Source organism: Grammomys surdaster, unplaced genomic scaffold (assembly GCF_004785775.1).
Source record: "Grammomys surdaster isolate TR1022 unplaced genomic scaffold, NIH_TR_1.0 126187, whole genome shotgun sequence".
Lineage (NCBI taxonomy): Eukaryota > Metazoa > Chordata > Mammalia > Rodentia > Muridae > Grammomys > Grammomys surdaster.
Genome location: NW_021620993.1, coordinates 2,617,523 through 2,637,703, shown reverse-complemented (window position 1 = coordinate 2,637,703; position 20,181 = coordinate 2,617,523). Strand labels below are relative to the sequence as shown.

The 20,181-nt window shown below is 45.9% G+C and overlaps 1 protein-coding gene across 2 annotated transcripts in view; it reads left to right on the top strand.

Annotated features, from left to right (window-relative positions):
* Crmp1 (collapsin response mediator protein 1) overlaps positions 1–20,181 on the top strand; it is a 49,988-nt gene that overhangs the window by 10,509 nt on the left and 19,298 nt on the right. For both annotated transcript variants that reach the window (XM_028758119.1, XM_028758120.1), the window contains exons 2-3: positions 12,871–12,959; positions 16,304–16,488. In XM_028758119.1, coding sequence (XP_028613952.1) covers positions 12,871–12,959; positions 16,304–16,488 — 274 coding nt within the window. The remainder of the gene's footprint in view (positions 1–12,870; positions 12,960–16,303; positions 16,489–20,181) is intronic.

The window sequence follows — 20,181 nt, the reverse complement described above, 5'->3', positions numbered from 1 at the left end:
TAAGTACTGTAGGTGGTGCCCATCTGTAACTCCAGCTCTGGGGGTTGTGTGGGGCACCAGGTGGTGAGATAGGCAGATCTCCAGAGTTCACTGGCAAGAGCCTAACCAAATCCATGAGCTACGGGTTCAGTGAGAGACCCTACCTCAAATAATAAGGTGGAGAGCCCATTGAGGAAGACGTCCTCCATCAGCACCTGACTCTATGTGCAAGTTACCTGATGGACCTGTGCACACATCCACATGAAAGGAGCACGTTAGTACCAGGCTATGTGAGGCTCCCAGTCCCATAGACTGTACTCAGCCGTCTGCTGCAGGAACCCAGTGCGCTGCTATCCTAGATCAATATCGTTCTCCCTACCACTCTGCCTTTGCCAGTAAGACCTCTATTTTCTAAGAAACACCCTTCTTCCCAGAGCGGGGAGCTGTGAGCTCTTTGGTTAGTTTCTCATGTCCATATGTTCCACTTTACCATAAGAACAGGGAAGACCGGGAGAGTCTCCCCTTCTCAGCCTCTCGTCTCAGCCTCCCCTGCATTTGCCCATTCATCCCAGGGATTCTGCTGTGTGGGTGGATAGGGGAGTCCACATGGTAAGCCTTGTTTCTTGGCTGAGTGAACTTTGAGCTGCTCCTGCAGTGGTTCTCCCTTAAGCCCTGTCTGTGGGCTTAGCTCTGAGCTGGTTTGCTTCATGAAGGTAGGGAGAGCGGCATGAAGGGCTTTAGGAATGAGAGGGAACCTGGGCAGCAGGGAGAGGGCAGATCTGCTTTGCCAGTGAGCTTAGCTGGCTTTAACGATGGACAGCATCCTCTTAAGAACTGTTCACAAGTCGAGACACAGTGTGTATGACTTTACTCCTGGGGCTTGGCTCAGTAACAACCTGGTGTCAGAACTGGGTCAGTTCCCAGGTAGACTCAATGAATGTGATTCAAAACCACAAGAGCAAGCGGGTGGCTGCTTGAGGACTGTGGTGCCTGTCCTCAGACCCGGGTGGTATGCATGATGTGCAGACGTGCATGTTGTTGGAGACTGAACCCAGAGTGTCATGGATGCTAAGCAAAGACTCTCCCACCAAGTTATATTTTTAGTAGAAATGTGCTTTTTATAATAATAGACCCTGAAGGCTCAAGCCCTACATTCTACACAAATATTTGAATTCTATAACCTCTAAGTTGAAGGGAACCATATAAATGTGGGGAGGTTTTCTGTATTTGTGTAAGAAAGTGCCAACATGATTTATTCTCCTAGATCGTGCAGGAATTCCAACTCCCTTCTCCTAGAATCTTTACAGTTACAGGAAGGAGGTCACACTTCACAGGGCAGCTGGGCTTGCTCTGGGACAGCTATGGTTGGGGAGTGGGGGTGCTTCTTTTGTGAAGTACCCTTGTTTGGTTTAAGAAGTGACCCAGTCCTCTGCCCTCTTGCTGCTCTCAGAGACTGTTACCTTCTCAACCCACCCCAGTTTGTCCTCTGTGCTGAGAACTGTATCGTGTTTGGCTTCTCTTCCTCTCTGTCCCAGTTTGCTTTCTGTTGCTGTGATAAATACACTAACCAAAATTTTCTTCCCAATTTAAGGAAGAAAAGGGTTTGTTTGGCTTACACTTCCAAATCATAGTCCATTGCGGAGAGAAGTCAGGGCAGGAACCAGAGCAGCAAATCAAAGGCTGGTTTGGTTGATGCTTTACACAATGTTACCTCTAACCAGGGAACACTTACCCAAGGAAGTACAACAGAAATCATGGAGGAACACTGCATGATGAGTCATTCACAGGCTTAAGATCTTGTTGTTTCTTTCTACAGCACCAGAAACCTGCCCAGGGAATGGTACCACCCACAGTGGGCTGGGCCCTTTCACATCAGTTAACACTCAAGAAAATTCTTCATGTACATAGCAACAGCCCTGTCTGATGTAGGCAGTCCCTTGATTGAGGATGGAGATAGGGTATACCACATTGACAGTCAAAGCTACAATATTTCCTCCCCTACTTTCTTTTTTAAACGAGCTTTATTTCTGGGCATATAGAGCAATAAGAATCCAAAATAAAACTTGAAGGATTTGGCACTGAATTTTAAATTAAAATAAAAGGAAAATTCTTCCTACTTTCCCAAATGCTTGAATGCAGATGCATGGCCAGAAATATTAGATCTCCTAGCCTGGTGTTCAGTGTGTGGGCAGCCTCTAGGCTTCTAGATCTTATCCTGGTAATCGTGCAAGGCTGGAGCTCTGACTACTTCCATTTACAGAGGAGGAGCACAGTCTGCAGAGGCAACATGGGGGTCAGCTGTGGTCTCTGCACCAAGTGATGGATCCCTATTCTAGGGAATAAGGTGGATAAAGCTGAGGTGAGAGATGGAGCACCATAGATGTGCTAGCCAAAGGTACAGACACCTCACACTAGGGAGAGCTCCATATGGTGCTAAAGTCGGGCTTCTGGGATGACAATGGGGCGGCTGGGAAGTGTGGGCTGAGTGGACCTGGCAAGTGGCCCATCCTTCAGAGATGGCCGAGGGAGAGGCACAGGAGGTGTTAATAGGTAAATATGGTGTGTCCTGGCAACAAAAGGGTAGATCAGACATGGAGGAGCCTGCTTCATTCTGTGTGAGGAGATACTGCTGAAAGGTCATGAAGAGGGGTGAGACAGTTGGGTTTGTGCTTCAGAAAGTCCCTCTGACTGTCATGTGGTAGAAACAAGAGAGGCAGCAGGGAGACAGGTGTGAGGGTCAACCCAGGGCAGTTACAGCAGAAGGAGGAAAGCATCAGATGTCTTTGGGGACCTTTCTCAAGTGGATAGCACTAGGGTCTCGATTTATCATGGTTTGCCACATTGGAAGCTTCATCCCCAGTATATTGTGTTGGACAGAGTCTCACAGGCAATAACAAGGGGAGCGTGGCTAACAGAAAGTGGTGATGCCATGAAGCCACGCCCTTCTGAGTGGATCTGTGTAGTTAGTGTGGAGATGGACATGTTACAAGAATGAGCTGGCTGATTGTGCTCTCCTGTCCTTCTGTTTCTGCCTTGGATGATAACACAGAGATCCCATCACAGGTTTGACATCACACTCTTGGGCTTTCTAGTCTCCACAATCACAAGCAAAATAAACTTTTACTGGTTAATAACCCACCAGTTTCAGGTGTCCTGTGACAGAAGGTGACAGATGAAGAAAGGATATGGGAGGTTGAAGGATCTGAAGTTGTAAACATACATCTTAGCATGATCCAAGTCTCCACAGGACTGTAGTCATGTGCTTTGCCGTGTGTTGCCCACAGATGAACCTATGTCAGTTGTGTCATGCATGGGTACTGAAGCACAGTTAGACATACACACATGACAAGGTCAGGGTGGCTGGACATTGCATAGTATCCTTAGAAGATGAACCATGTTCTCTAGTAACATACATGTTCTGTGATATAACAAGGACAGAAGGCATTGTCACTTCTTAGCTACGTAAAGCTCTATACATAGTGTCTGGCTCCCAGAGAAAACATCCTTCAAAATGGCCAAAGCTTTTTAATGTGCCTTACCTTCTTAGACCACATTCTCAGCAAGGATTAAGCTGAAGCATGGGATGAGGTGTGTCCTTGAAAATGACACAACAGATGTCGAGGGTCTATTATTCCTTAATTCATTGGATGGGGAGCAGAGGAGGCTTCTGCACCATCATTAGGGACAGTGAAGATACCCTTACTCCTAGATAACGCCCAGGAATCAGAGGAGTGGGAAGTCACAGTAGAGGTGCCAAGTAGAACAAGGCTCTAATTCTCGCACCATCTCTTGGATGTGTGATTTTGAGCAAGCTGCTTGACTTCTCTGAGCATCTTCATTTGTAGCAACTATGCTTGCTTCCTATGGGAATTTAAGAATTAAAAATGAAATGAGACCCATGTAGATGTAGCTAGTGCTGCCTTTTGCAGACAGCAGGAAGGACCTGCCTACTGGGGTCGCTGGAGAATACACCATTTTACAATCAGATATTCTGTCACTTGAGAGTGTTTCCTGAACATTGACCAGAACGATAGGCCTGAAATCCTGCTGTTACAAGTTGCCATGGAAATAGGCCTAAGCTCTATTCCTTGGGGCTCACCCACATTTCTGATTCAAGAAGGAAATGCCATCCTGCTTCCATCCAGGCAAAGGAAGGGTAAATGAGTGCTAATTAGAATGAGTTCCACACTGGTTTCCACTCCCTGGATCTTTCCTGACTATGGATGGGTAGGCTGCTACAAAGATGATTCTGTGTGAATCAATAAACAAATGTGTGTAACTGTGTAGTAGCACTTGCTGCTGTCAGGCAGCCTGGTGGGAGGTATGGAGGGGCTGAGGCTGTGGCTACCGAGAATACAACCCCACAGTGCCAGTGCGAAGTGTTTGGTTTGTTCAGCTCGCAGCCAGCATGTGTGTTGGTTCACTGTGGCATTGTACTGCACTGTTGCACAGCAAACACACCCACACTCAGCAAACACACCACACTTCACAGAAGTGAGTATTCACTTGCTGCATCAAGGCCCATGAGTACTCGGCTAGATTTTCTCTGGGATACTGTCTGGATCAGGTTTGTTCCTCCTAGCATCTCATTTTGAGTCATAAGCCACTTGGGTCATGTCACTAGACTATAGAGGCCTAGCCTGAGCCTCCTGCATCTGAAAGCCCTGCTTAGATCATGCATCAAAGATTCTCCTTTTACTGGTCAAACTTATTCTCAAAGCTGGTCTGCAGCCATTGGGGCTGCCCTGTTCCCATTATGAAGCATGGTCAGGGTTAGGAAACAGGATTGATAGTGAAAATCATGACCTGCTGCAGACACCAGAGATCTGGGGATTTTTAGCGATGTCATTTGTTACATCTAGACAACAAAAATTTTGATAAAAGCACCTGGGCTGAAATTTTTACCAGATCACCCCAGAGTGGTTTAGAGGCCATATAGACCTGGTCCTAGTGCTGTGCTATGGTCTTGGTCTCTGTCTCTGCCTGTCTGTCTGCTTGTCTGCTTCTCTTCTCTCTCTCTCTCTCTCTCTCTCTCTCTCTCTCTCTCTCTCTCTCTCTCTTTCTGATTGAATGAATGAACACCTACACACTCCATTGAATTTTTGAGTTTTGAACATGACCCTTGTTCACTGGTAGAGTTTGGAGAGCTGATAACTTTCTAATCCCAGCATTAACTTCCCCCTATCCATAAGAGAAATCATTTTTGCTTGAGTTCATTTCCTGACAGGTGTATTTCTTCTAAGGTGGGGCCTTCCTGGTTTCTGTGAGGCTTATTTCCTGCCATGCTCTCCCTTTAAAAAGGAAGCCCCCACCCTCTCCTGGGAATGACTGCTCAGTTACCTTGGTCTTCATTTTCCTGTCCTTCCTGCTCGTGAATCTGGGAACGTTCCCAGAATCTGTGACCCGTGGATCAATGGTGACATCAGAGGCTAATCTCAGCACAAGCTGAGTACCAGAAGGGATAGGGCATGGGCCTCTTATCCACCGTTTGGAGAATTAAAATGCTGAAAGGGTGGTAGGAAACTTGGCAGTTCTTGAAGTTGATGACATCCATCATGAAACAAGCCATTTTAACTTTAGTTCTGAGGGGATGTAAAAATAGAAAAGTTTCCAGCCAGTCCAGAAAGAAGAGCAGCAAGGACCCACAGTGCTGGATGAGAAGAGGGGAGAGAGGGATTTCCAGGCTTGGTGGAGCATCAGTGTCACGTGGACTGCCTTTCAGCACCACGGACAGCACCTGCCACACTGATCTCTGCCTTAACCCAGAACACTGCTTTCAGAGGGCTGTGCCTGTGGACACTCTGTTTATGCAAGTGTTCCCCTCCCTACGTTTATAGCTTTGTATATTTCCACTCATATTTTGAGAACCCATCCCAGTCCCCTCTCTGATAACTCAATTACTGTCTTTCTTGCCTAATCACAGCTTTAAGTCTCTGCTATTTTTTGATAGCCACAAATGACCAACCAGTGGTTTTGGGTAAGTGCTAGTTAGGTAAGGGTAGCACCTCTTTCTCTTTCTGTGACAATTCACAGATTATAGTAGGTTTTTATGCAGTTTCTAACAGCTGCCTTTGTGGAAAGGACCAATTTCCTCCCCTCTGTGTGGGAAGAGAGCAGGACTCCATGGGAGGTAGGACTCTGTAATTCTGTAATGTAATTCCTCTTGGGAATAGACATGCTGTATGATCTAAACTCATATCCAGATGAGCCTTAATGTGACTGACTTCCTTGTTGTGTGGGTAAGAATGTCTGAAGTGTTGAGAGAGTTAGAAACTATGTGAGTAGCCCAGTGAGAAGCCATTGGTGGTATGACTATACCATCACACCTGATTCTGCATCCCTTACTCCATATACTTGTTTGACCTTTTCATGGAGACGATGTCCCAGCACTCAGTTTTGGGGTCACTTGATATATGTTGTAAGTCCCCATTCTTACCTTCAGCTCTCAGGACGATTTAAGATAACCAGTGACCTTCCTTCCATTTCGTCTCAGTTTCCCCTCCCACATTACCATCATGCAGAACCCAGACTCATTTTTGTGAGGCGCATTCATGGCCCCAGGGTCTCATACCTGGAGACCTCTCTGTGTTCCCCACTCCGAGATTACAGACAGCTCTCACGTTCGTGGGCTCGGTGTTTCATGCTTCAGCCCACCACAGGAGAATAGTGAACAGTATTTGGATCTATTCTTAACATGGACTCCTCCCTCTCTCTACAGTTTGTGTTCCTTATACAGCCCAGCCTGGTGACTGTGGCCATGATATTTTCATTGGCCCAGTGTTATCCATAACCCAGGATAGCATATACTGTGGGATGATGGATGCCAATACTGAACCATTTATTCAAGGGAGTGACATTTGTGGGTGGTCTTGGGGCCAAATCTCTCTTATATATGTGAGAGACATATATAGTAGACAAAGGACCCACACAAAGGTTTCTACCTGTAAACGTTACCTACGAAAGACAGGTCTTTCCACAGAAAGTGGCTAAGGCTATACATCCTCCAGGCTTGAGCTCAACACTGTTCTTGCCCTCAGTTGTTTCCAATTGGCGGCCTGCTCTAGTGTTGCTCTCACACAAGGCTGGAACAAGGATGTGCACTAGGCTGGGCACGGCTACCTTCTGCTTATTATTGTCACTGTGGAATGAGCCAGCACTTCTGAGAGTATTCCATTCAGCTGCTGAATTTCTTCTTGATGTCTTCTCAAGGTGTTTCATTTTCTGTCAATTTCCTGAGGCAGTAGGTGGCCACACTGCCATGTTCTTTTTTAAATGCTTGAATCTTATGCATTGATTTTTAAAATACATACTTGCATATAGCTTATATAAATGTAATATTTTTTGTATAATAAAACTTACCTTGTGCCTAGTTCGTGAGGGATTATTTGTTTATTGATTCAGTTTTGCTGCACTGGAGATAGAGCCCAGGTCCTTGTGCATGCTTGGTAAATATTTTCTCACCCATGGCCTAATCCCAGTGCTGTGTGTGTGTATGCACATGTTTGTTATGTGTTTGAAAGCCAGAGGACACTTATGAGTGTCATTTCCCAAGTGCCACTGCCTTTTGTTTCTTGAAACCAAGTCTCTCCTTTCATGTGTGATTCAGTTATTATACTAGGTTGGTTTTTCAGGGAGCTGCAGGCATCTTCCCGTCTCCTCCCTGGTGTTGGGATTACAGTCATGTGTCACCACCTGGTTTTCTTGAAGTGGGTTCTGGAGATGGAACTCATGTTTTTGAGCTTGCAAGGCAGGCACCTTTATTGACTGAGCCATCTCCTGTGCCCCACATATGAGTTTTTATGATGAGAAAAAGGAGTTTTAGAATGCAAAGTCCTTGGATCAGAGTTATAATATTTCTAAACTTCATCTGCTCATGGGGTGTCATGAAATCTAAAGTATGAAGATATTTTAAAATGTGTCACAGTGTGGTTTGGTGGATCCCATTGGATAGGAAGTTGAGAGTCCTTGAGTCTGACCTGTGAGAGTCTTGGTTACTTGCACAAAGCAGGACCACCCATGTTCCCGAGTTTCATCTGTTTAATACACACCATTCCATGCATCAATTACAAAGAACATGATTGTCAAAACACTTTTCCTGGATGTCTTCTATGGATATTATCCCACTAAATTGCCCTACCCCTATCCTGTTCGTGGGAGTGAAAGGACCCCCGGATAGGGGAGACTCCCACTCAAGCCACAGGAGATCATGACCATCCATTGACTCACGAGACACCGATCTTGATGCAACCACAAAAGGCTTAATTTGGGGATCAGCCGGCTGAGGTGGAGACTCACAAGAGGAGCACACTGACTCTGAGGCTCAGGAGCAAGGGGTATTTAAAGGAGAAAACCGTGAGGGGGGTGAAGGGGGAAACCAAGAGGGAACAGTGGAGAAATCCCAACCCACATCATAAAAATAGAGAATTCTTAACTCATTATTTAGCTGGTCATAAACCAGAGTGGGGAGGAGGAAACATCCTGTACACGTTCTATTCAGGAGTGTGACCTTATTGTAAGGAGCCATTTCCTGGAGTAACTCAGCCAACCTGTATCTTTAATTCTGCTATCCTTTGTGGTGAGCCAGTTCCCGGAACAACCTAGGTGACCTGCCTCCTAGCTAGTTCTTTCTTTGGGTGGCCAGCTAGTTCCTGGAACCTAGGCCTGTGAACTTGCTAACCTTAATTCAGATGGGGGTCTCAAACTTCTCTATGAATTTTTACATCCTTTCAGGAGGTGTGAACTGTCCATGGAAGAAGCTATATACAAAGTTTTTCAGTCTTCCTTATGTACTGCATGCTGTCAGGGTTAGGGCTTCCTGAGATACCAAAGCCTTCCTTCTGTGCCAGGTGAGATTTTCTGAATTTGCCACACCTGGGAAGTCCAGTCCATGATGGCACTTTCTGGATGTCTCTGAACTGGAGTTTAGCAGCAACGGCTCTGAAAACCTTGTTAAGGTCTGGGGAGGTGGTTCACTTGGTAAGGGCTGGAGAGGAAGAGTAAATTTGGTCCCTAGAAACCATACCCACAAACAAACAAACAAACAAACAAACAAACAAAACACCCAAAACAAAACCCGAGAAAGGTGATGGTGCAGTTGGTAAGTGCTGGTAGGGAGAACCTGAATTTGGTCTCTGAAACACAAAAGAAGCCTGACATGGTGGTGTGTCTGTAATCACAGCACAGGGTAGACAGATAGGAGAATCCCTGTGGTTCATAGGCCAGCCAGACTAGCCTAACTGGGAAGGTCCAAGCCAATGGGAGGCTGCCTCAAAAGAGCAAAACTAAATTCTAGAAAATGACACTGGATCTTCATCCATGTGTATACACCATTTACATGCACATGTGTTCCCCCATGTGAACTCTCTCTCTCTCTCTCTCTCTCTCTCTCTCTCTCTCTCTCTCCCTCCCTCCCTCCCTCCCTCCCTCCCTCTCTCTCTCTCTCTCTCTCTCTCTCTCTCTCTCTCTCTCTCTCTCTCTCACACACACACACACACACACACACACACACACACACACACAAAGAGAGAGGGAGAAACAGACAGACAGAGACAGACAGAAAGAGAGATAGACAGACAGAGACAGAGAAAGACAGACAGCAGACGGGGGACTGTTAAAAAGCAGAGTAGCAACCATTTTCAGGAAGGAAGACAGACAGACACCTCAGTTCTTGCCTCTGTATACATTCTCTCCTATAGATTTCCTGGTGTCTGTCCCCTGGTGGTCCCTCTCACATACAGTATCTGGAGTTAGATGGAGGGGTGTGTTTGAACACAGGCTCTGCTTTGTGACTCTGGAAATACAGAGCTGGCTGGGGCTGACCCTGCACACTGCATTTAAATGCCTCCTTTCAGGCTGTGCCTGAGAAACCCACTATTAAATGTGACAAGGCAGACACTACTCCCTGCTGTGTACCAGCTGTGGATGACTCACGTTTGCCTGCTTCTGGTGCTGGAGAAACATGACCTCCCACTTGTCTGTGCTGCACCAGACGCACACTCGGGGCCCAGTCATCTGTCCGATGTTCTGCACTGTCCTCCGAGGTCTCATGGGGTTGCAACATCCTCTCTGCCTCCTTCATTAGGAGCACAGGACAGGAAGTTGGACTTGAGAGCTACTGACTTTGCATCTCTCACTTTAGAGACATTCCAGTTAGGGGGTAGGGGATACTCCATACTTTTTCCCCTTGAACAGATGATGTCATCTCTTTTCTCCACCCTCACTCACTCATCTTTCAAGGACCAGTTGAGGCACCCCAGGATACCCATCTGCCTGTCATCCTTCAGCATTTCCATTCATCCACCCACCCATCCATCCTCTTTTGATCTATCCATTCATCCATCTAATAATTTATTTTCCATGTCATCCATCCATTCTTAATGCATTTATTTTCCTTCCTTCCTTCCTTCCTTCCTTCCTTCCTTCCTTCCTTCTTTCCTTCCTTCCTTCCTTTCTTCTTTTCTTTCTTGCTTCTTTTCCACCCTCAATATATGGATCTGTGCTGGTTAGCCTTTACAGTCAAGTTGATACAACCTAGGATCACCTGAGAAGAGGGAAACTTAGTTGAGGAACTGCCTATATCAGATGGTCCATGGGCAAGTCTGTAAGGACACTGTCTTGATTAACAATTGATGTGGAAAGGCCCAGCCTGTTGCTGGTGGCACCATTCCCAGGCAGGTATTGTGGGAAGTACAGAAACCTAAGAGAGCATAACATAAGTCAGTGAGAAAGCCAATAAGTAGCTTTCCTCCATGGTTCCTGCCTTGAGTTCCTGGTCTGATTTCCTTTAGTGACAGAGTCTAACCTGGAAGCTAAAGTGAACCCTTTTTATCAATGACCAATGACTTGGTCAGTGTATTGTCACTGCAAAACCTTAGAATCTAATGGGGCAAACCACATGTTAGCCAGACATGGAGGTAGTCCATGTGATATATGCTCTCATTAGGGCCATGGAAACAGAAAGCCAGTGTGGTGTGTAGGTTCCTCTGGCAGGTGTGGCATGTAGGTTCCTCTGGCAGGTGTGGCATGTAGGTTCCTCTGGCAGGTGTGGCGTGTAGGTTCCTCTGGCAGGTGGCGATGTGTGATGCTCTCTCACATGTCCCTGCAGTGTGGGATCTAAATGACGCTGCAAGCTCCAAGACCCCACGCTTTGTTCTGTGCAGCAAGCCCCAGCTTCCTTAGCTGGAATTCTTTGCTGGACTTGCTCATCTCCTTCCCTCTCACAGTAGCTGCTACGACAGAGAGACCATTAGAATCATGGTCCTTGGGGTCATCAGCTTATCCTACGTAAGAATTTCAAGGTTCTGGTAGGTTCCAGTTTAACTGGATCTATACTAATTGTATCTGGTATTTCATGCCTGCCTCCTTTCTCTGTTTCCTCTGCCAGCTTCTTAGGTTCCTCTCAGATCCCCTGCTCTTCCCCAGGTGGTTCTGTCAGGGCCCTACTTCAGGGGACTGGATTCTTCTTGTTCTCTGTCAGACTCTCCCTCCTCAAGGAAGGGGGCTTATTTGAGCTACCATGGAAACGGTAATGAGCACACAGGAAAAATGGATAGCCTCAAAAATACAAACCAACAAACCTTAATGTTGTACAATGCCCTTGGCGAAATGAACATGCACTTATGTATCCACAAGGCAGAGTATCCTGTAGGCATTTAAAATCAAAATCATGAAGAATATGTAACTGGGGACATACTAGTGGCAAAATGAAAAGACAAAGGTAGAAACTCTATTTTTTCTGTCTCTGGGCTTCACACAGTCTTCAGTGTGTACATAACACTCTCCCTCCTTCCTAGTGGTCTCCTTTTCCAATACCTAGTGTGGTCCAGCTTTCCACAACTTATCTATGAGTCTGAACCTGCCCTACCTAATCCCAGATGAACTTGGAAAACACACTCCTGCCTTCTGACCTCCATGAATCCCATGACTTTTTAAACATTGTTCTCTCATCTGTCAGCCCAGCAGAGTAGACCCAGATGCCCCATGTGTCCTCTGGCTTTTCAGAGTCTGGCCCTGACTAGGAGCCAAAATAATGAATCAGCCAACATGTAACTCAGGTGGCGGTGGGGTGGGGATCAGGATGGATGGTCTAGAGTCACAGCTGTGGAAAGCAGAGAGCAATAGGAAAACATCAAAATGTGTGGCCTCAGGCCACGTGTGAGGGAAACATGCTTTTAAATCTTTTTATTCTTTTACAGTTCTCTGAACATGATTACTATCCTGCTTAAAAAGGGGCTTATGAAATTTTTATTTTACACATGACCTAGTTTCTCTAATGAGTGGAAGTCACAAGGGAGGGGCTAGTGTAGGCAGCAGGGGCTCAGAGAACTCAGTGTAGGTGTACTGGAGGCTTCCTGTCCCTGCTTCCTCCACAACTACAAAGACAGTTCTGAGCAAGTCAGTAAGATTGAATATGATCTGTTCAGGTGTTGGGATAAAGGAATTGGCATTCATCGAGTCAGTGGGAATTCAAATCAAGCATTTAATTGGGAGCTTGCTTACAGTTTCAGAGGGTAAGTCCATGATCCTCTGAATTGGCAGGCAGGCATGTAGGCAAGGCTCTGGAGCAGTAACCGGGAGGCTAAATCCCATTGTGCAAGTTGGAAGCAGAGAGAGAGAGCCTGGGCTTCGAATGGGCTTTTGAAACCTCAGAGCCCACCTCCAGTGACACACCTCCTTCCTCAAGGCCACACCTCCTAATCCTTCCCAGACAGTTCCACCTACTATGGACCAAGGACTTAGATCTATGAGCCTATGGGGGCCATTCTTATTCAAGCCATTACAATGCTCATAAACATAAAATAAAAATAAATAAATCCTTAAAAGCCCAAATAGCCAAAAGAACATATAGGTCTTGTCTTTGCCATTGATCTAACGCATTGTTTTGCTTTTCAGAGTGATCGGCTCCTCATCAGAGGTGGACGCATCATCAATGATGACCAGTCCTTCTACGCCGACGTCTACCTAGAAGATGGACTCATAAAGTGGGTTGGCCAGAAGAGACCTATTACATCCTTAACAGCCATGTTGGGTGTGGGGTGGGTGGTGCCTGGGTTTCATCATGAATTCTGAGGGACCCATGATCTGAGGGATAATGATCATCTCTGTCCCCATTGTTCTGATGGCTCCATTGCTGCTCTCTACCTTTGATATGAAGTGGCATAGATTTCCTACCCAACTCTTCCCTTGGGTCTGGAAGAGGAAAGGAGGAGAGGAGAAGGACACCATAGGACCACCCTGGAATCTGGTACAGGAACAATGAGAGGAGTGCCAGGTTAGAAGGGACCAGCCTAGAACCATGTGTGCTTTAACAGGAGGAGGAAGAAGAGGAAGAGGATGGGAGGCGGAGGATGGAGTTATGGGGTGCAATAGAAGACACCTCTGTGCAAAGTACAGTGAAGAGATGGGCTCAGGAATGTGGGCTGGCTCTTGCTTCCACTTCTTCCCAGTCCTGGGAAACTAGAGAAGCCAGTAGGGAAGTAAGAATGAACCCTACCACGAGTGCTTCCTGGGCACCCTAGCAAGGTGCTGAACCACAAGGTAAGGGGTTCTGTGGACACGCAGGTGGAGGTCAGTGCAAGGGTCTACAGCCCATGGCAGCCTCACTGGGCTGTGCTGCCTTTGGAGGGGGGGCTCATTTGGACCACTGTCCTTCCATTTTGCAAGAATACTGGGCACTAAGCAAGATGATTATTATGATGTGAATAGGAATTTCAGCTCTGCAGAAGGTGTCCAGTGCTCAGTAGGGCTGCTTCTATACTTAACAGATCACATGTCTTCCCTGGCCCCCTTCAGTTTCCACAGCATCCCATGTGTTTGGAGAAGAGATTCTGAGTTCTGGTGGGAACTGTGTAAAGGAGATGGACAGCACTCATCACAGCCTTCACAGTCATGCTTTGGATGGCCCCTTGACACTCCTCCCACACTCCATGCTGCAGGTTCTAGCTGTGGGGCAGCCCTTGTGTGATGCCAGGGTTCCTCAGAAGAATCCAGTTGTTACAGATGCTCTGTGGACCAGCTCATCTGGCCTATACTTACTCTATCCATTCTTACCTCTGAGGCCTGAGGCTTCTGTGTTCTACCTGGGATGGTTGCTCATTGGGGCTACCATTAGGATTACCAAGGCAGTGTTTTTCTCTCCAGTATTTATGTCTTTATTAAGTGTAGAAAAGTCAAGAGGAGTTTACAATATCTGAGTTTGGTTTTCAAGTAAATTTGAAATGGCATCTGGATCTAGTGATGGACATTGGATGAAGATGCCGAGCTTCCGATCTGGTCTGGCTGAGGCTGCCCATGGTACCTTGACATTTCCACAGGGGCCATGTTACTAGTTTCTGTGGCTGTTCTTCTCAAGCCCATTGTGAGGTTTCCTCCTGGGAGATGATTCTAGGCACTTGTCTCAGGAGGGACCAGATTGCTGGCCAACTTAGCATGCTTGGTCATGTCTGCCTAGCCCTTTGGGAAGCTAGGAGTCTCTCTTGCGGTTATTCTTTTTGGGAAGCTTTGCTAGGTAGGCCCAGGAACTTTTGTGATCCTCATAGGGGAGCTAAGGGGAGGGAGCTGTGGCCAGTGTGTGTAACACTGTCCCCACAACCCAGAGCTGTAACACACACACTGTTCAAGCTCAAGTCCCACATCAAGGTAAGGCAGGTCCCTCTAAGAAGGCTTCTCTTGACTGTAGATAGTACCTTTGCCCTGTGTCCTCTCAGGCTTATCCCCCACCCCCATGTGCTCCATTGTTCTAACATCCTTTTTTAAATGTAAATTATTTTATATTATTTTTGAAATTAATATAATCACATGTCTTCCCTTTCCTTTGTTCCCTCCAAACTCTCCCATGTATTCCCTCTTGCTCTCTTTCAAATCCATGACCTCTTTCTTCATTAATTACTATTACATGTGTGTATGTATATATACATACATAGTCCCAAATAGAACATGCTCAGTCTGTATAATGTTTCTTGTATCTACGTTTCCAGGGATGGCCATTTGGTATCAGATAACCAATTGGTGTGCATTTTCCTGGGGAAGACTATCTCCCCTGTCCTCAGCTATCCTTAGTTGCCCTTTGTTCTTTGTGTAGGGTTGAGGCCCTGTGACCTTCTTTCTTTGTCCCCTTTGGCATGTCCATTGGTGTCATCCTTGTTCAGCTCAGGTTTGGGCAGTCATGTCAGTGAAACTTTATGAGTGTAGCTCTTCTGACATTCCCAGGAGATACAGTCTTAGAACAAACTCCCTGATCCTCTGGTTCTTACAGTTTTTCTAGTCCCTCTTCTGAAATGTTTCCTGAGCTTTGGCTGAAGGAGTGTTTTGTGGATGTATCCATTGCGATTGACCTCCACAGCTCTGGACTTTGCTTGGTTGGGGTTCAGTAGTATTCTCTATTTGTGTGAAGAGAAGCTTCTTAGGTGAAGGTTGAGGACTATACTTATCTGTGAGTATAATGAAACCTGTAGGTTGTTTTTAGGAATTATACTGATTTAATGGTGGCTTTAATGTTCTTTTCCAGGATCCATGACTATACTAGCTCTGGGTTGTTGGTTAGGTTTTCAGTCTCAGACACGGTTTTCCTCTTACTGAGCAGTTCTTAAGTCCAATAAGAGAGCTGCTGATTACCACCAAGGTATGCCTGCCGCTGCTGATCCTTGATCTAGGGTTATAATGCATGCTGATTGTTGATCAAGTTCATAGGCATCACAGCTGTGTAGGGCAATTTGGTTGCCTTCTTCCTTGTGTCTTTTTAAATGAATACTAGTCCTACTGGATTAGGGCCAACCCTGTTGTATCTCTGTGAAGACCTTGTCTCTACTACAGAAATATTCTGAGTTGCTGGGGGTTGAAGTCTTAACATAAGAATGTTAGGGGGGCAGATTTCAGTACTTAAGTGTTGGTGAAATCCTGTGGGACTAATAGGTCCTGTTGTTGCCTCTTCTCTGTATTCCTTAGGGAACTGTCAAAAACACATAAAGTTCCCTAGGGCTTGCTACTTATAGAGAGGCTGGTTTCTTCTTAGCTCTGCTATCTCCCTTCCTGGAATCTTCTAGAGAGCCTGGCCAAGTGACCAACCCTCCTGTGCTTCTGAATTTATACTATGCTGCATTGAAACATTAGATAGCAGTCTCTGAGTCCTAGAGAATGCTATGCCTGAGTCTTTATTGTCAGCCCAGTGCCCTGTGTCAGCTTGGGTGGGAAACATGTACTTTGAGGAACTGACATTGTACAGTTGGCTGCCTTCCATTGTTTTGTTGAAAACAAACAAACAAACAAACAAAAAAATACAAAACCAACTAAACAAAATCAAACCAAGATTTCTGTTATTTGCTTCTAGACAAATAGGAGAGAACCTGATTGTTCCTGGTGGCGTGAAGACCATCGAGGCTAATGGCCGAATGGTCATTCCTGGGGGCATCGATGTCAACACTTACCTGCAGAAGCCCTCCCAGGGCATGACCTCGGCTGATGACTTCTTCCAGGGCACTAAAGCAGCACTGGCAGGCGGAACCACGATGATCAGTGAGTGGCACTTTACCTGGCCTTAGAGACATGGTCTATGAGCTCAGCGCTCCCCATCAGTACACAATGGTGTTCGGTGCTCCTGGCTCTGTGCTCAGGATTCCATGTAACTCCTTGTCACACCCTACCACAATAAATACAGGTCATTGCTGTGGATGCCTCTTGTCTAGAACAAAAAGGAGTTTAAACACATGGAGGCTAAATCTCTAAAAGTTATTTTACTGTGTATCAGAGTGAAATTGTTACCCATGTGGTATGTCCAGTTTGGGTGTTTGCCGGTTCTTGGCCTCTTATTCAAGGAATTGAAAAAAAAAAAAAAGCTCTCATAGGTTTGCAAAGAGTAGCGAAGAGATGTTATTCAAAGCAGAGTTAGAGAACAGGTCAGAATCCCTTGAGGAGGCAAGAGGAAGACACCCAAGGGCTGCATTATTGTCCAGGGCTTCTTTATGGGGGTTCAAGGAGTTCTGGTTGCTAAAGACCGTGGTGAGGGGTGGTTCTGTTGTGACTGGTAGTATAGATCACATACTTACTTTTCTACTGTACAAAACCCTTACCACAATGGATCTGATTTTAATCATATACACTTACAAGTATGCATAGGCATAAGGCAGTAAAGAGGAGATTCTCCCCGAAAGTTCCCATTGAGAACACACTTTGTCTTACTGTACATGCACCATGAACCAGTTCAGACTGAATAGGTCTTTCAGGTCTCCTGGGCATAAGGAGACCATGATTGAGTAGCAAGACTAATGGTTGTTAAGGGGAGGAAAAATCTCTTCCATTTCTCAGAGAGGGGTATACATGCAGCTCAATGCTGCTGGAGCCCTAGGCTGCTAACAGGTTGCTAGGTGTGTTATTCAGAGTGGAGTGTGTGTGTGTGTGTGTGTGTGTGTGCATGTGTGTGTTGTATGTGCAGTTGAGAGTCTCAGGCTACCAAGTAAGTTATTATTTATTGGCATAAATATTATTTAAGGCTGTGCATAGCCCAAGCCAAGTGCAGTCCCAGGATGTTAAACTGTTCCCTATGGTTGCTTGCCTTAAAGTGACTAGTGAATCATAGAAGCTGGGTCTGTTATATTAAAGATGTTTGTTTATTTGTGTTTATAGTTTTAGAAAACTTGAAAGTTCAAGATTCAGTGGGTCCCCTCAATTCAGCCTCAGTTAGGGACTCCTGAGTCACATATTCCTGACAAATAGCATCATCATATGAATACCATGTGTGATGGGAGGAGATCAGAAGGCAGGGCGTCCCCTCTTTATCAAAGACATCAGCCCAACGAGTGATCCAAACACCAGTGCCTTCTACCAGCAGAAATGTAGTATCCCAGTCACTTTTGGTTAGGCCCTACCTCTTAAAAGCTCCCGCATGGGAATCCTGTGGACCCAGCTTCAGACACATAAATACTTGATGGACTCACTTAGATCACATCTACACTGAATCTGAAGCACCATTTACTGTTCTACACTCATATATGTAGACAGGAAGATAGGGCTGCAGTGTTCAGTCCAGGCTAGAGCTGGATCAGGGCACTGGGGCACTCCCTTTACGGAACCCATGCAAACACACTACAGTCTCCTCATGGCCCAGGCCAGTAAGCAGGATGCTCTGGGAGACCTCTAACCTCCTCTTGCAGCTGCAGCCCTTCCCTTGCTCTGATTCCTACCTATGTTGGCTGAACCAAGTCACAGGGCCAGGCTCAACTTCCCTGAAGAACTGTCTGCTTCAGCAAGGCAGGGAGACATTGGCGAGGGCGGAAAACCCTGGGGATGACTAATTCCTGTCCGTTTTGGTACTCCTGCTTCCTCTGCTCTGCTTTGTTTGAGTGCCTCCATTTACTTGGATCCTGTTGTGATGAGGTTTTCTTTGAAAAGGCAAGCATTAGTTACAACATTCACTCGTCAAACTCTGCTTCCAGGCAGCTCATTTTCAAGCTGCCCAGCCTTACCTATCCCTGCACTGCACACAAGAGATTATGTATGGCAATTGCCAGCAGAGTCACGTGAGTTGTGAGAAGCAGGAAGGTATGGCTTGGCCGACAAGTCAAGTCAAGTCTATCTCTTTTCTAATGAGTAGTCCTTGAAGCCACTGGGTAGGACAGTGGATGAACCTGAACTTTAGAGCAGAGTGAGCTTGGAATTGATCCTTAGAAACTATACAAGGATGGGCCAGGACTCAGCCTCAAGTAGCCTCAGCTTCTCTACCTGCAGGCTAGGCAGTATGATGAACATTCTTAATGGTGGAGTCTGGTATTGCTAGTGAGGGAGATGGCGATGATGATAGTGAAGATTTCAGTGGACATGATTTTGATAGTGATAGTGATGAAGATGATAGTTTTAGTAATGGTGGTGATATAACAGATATGATAAGGTGATGGGGTGCTGGTATTGGTAATGGTGATGGTAGTGGTGGTATTGATTTGGGCATATTGTGATGCTGATGCTGATGGTAACTGTGATGATAGTTGTTATGATGATGGTGGTGGTGGTGGTGGTGGTAGTTTCCTAATAACTTTTTTTTTTTTTTTTTTTGCTGTGATGAAACATCATGACCAAGTCATCTTATAAAAAGAGTTTAGTTTGTGTCTTAATTAGGGCTTCTATTTTGTTGTGAAGGGACATCATGACCACAGCAACTCTTATAAAAGAAAGCATTTAATTGAGGCTGGCTTTTAGCTCAGAGGTTTAGTCTATTATCAGTATGACGGGAAGCTTAGCACCATGCAGGCCATGGTACTGAAGAGGTGCTGGGAGTTTTTAAATCTGGATCCACAGGCAGCATGAAGAAAGAGTGAGCCATTGGGCCTGGCTTGAGCTTCTGAACTCTCAAAGCCCACCTCCCGTGACACATTTCCTTCAAAAGGCCACACCTCCTAACAGTGCCACTCCCTATGAGTCTCTGGGGGCCATTTTCATTCAAACCATGACAGCTGGGCTTACAGTTCCAGAGTGTTATGTCAACAATGGCAGAGCAAAGTTATGGCAGCTGCAGTGGCTGAGAGCCCACATCTTCATCTGTAAGCAGGGGCAGAGATCACATCGAAATGGAATGAGTCTTTTGAAACCTCAAAGTATGTATTCAATGACACATCTCCAACAAGGCCATATCTCCTAAACCTCTCCAAATAGTTCTAGCACCTGGGGCCAAGTATTCAGATGTCCAAGTCTTGTGGGGGACATTTCCTTCAAAGTACCACAATCCACTCCCTGGTCCCCATAGGCTTGTGGCCATACCATAATGAAGCATGCATTTGGTTTAGCTTTAAAGGTCTCATAGTATTTTCATATTCACAGTCTCTACAGTTTAAAAGTTCAGAGTTCAAAAGCTCTCCTGGCAATTCAAGGCAAAACCCAATTCAAGGTAATCTCTTAACTATAACTCCCTATAATACAAAAAAGCAAGCCCCATGCTTCCAACATATAGTAGCACAGGATACACACTACCATTATAATGGGAGGGGTCAGGCCATCATAAGGAAACACTGAACCAAAGCAAGACTGAAACCCAAGAGGGCAAACTTCAGTCCCTGTAGCTTCATGTCAGGGCTTAGATGGCTCCGCCCTTCTAGCTTTTCTGACTGCAACATACCACCCCACCTTCCTCTTGGGCTAACCAGTTCCTTGGCAGCTATCTGTTGGCTCAGGCATGTCCAACATCCAACATCTTGTAGTCTCCAATTCAATCCAGGCTTTACT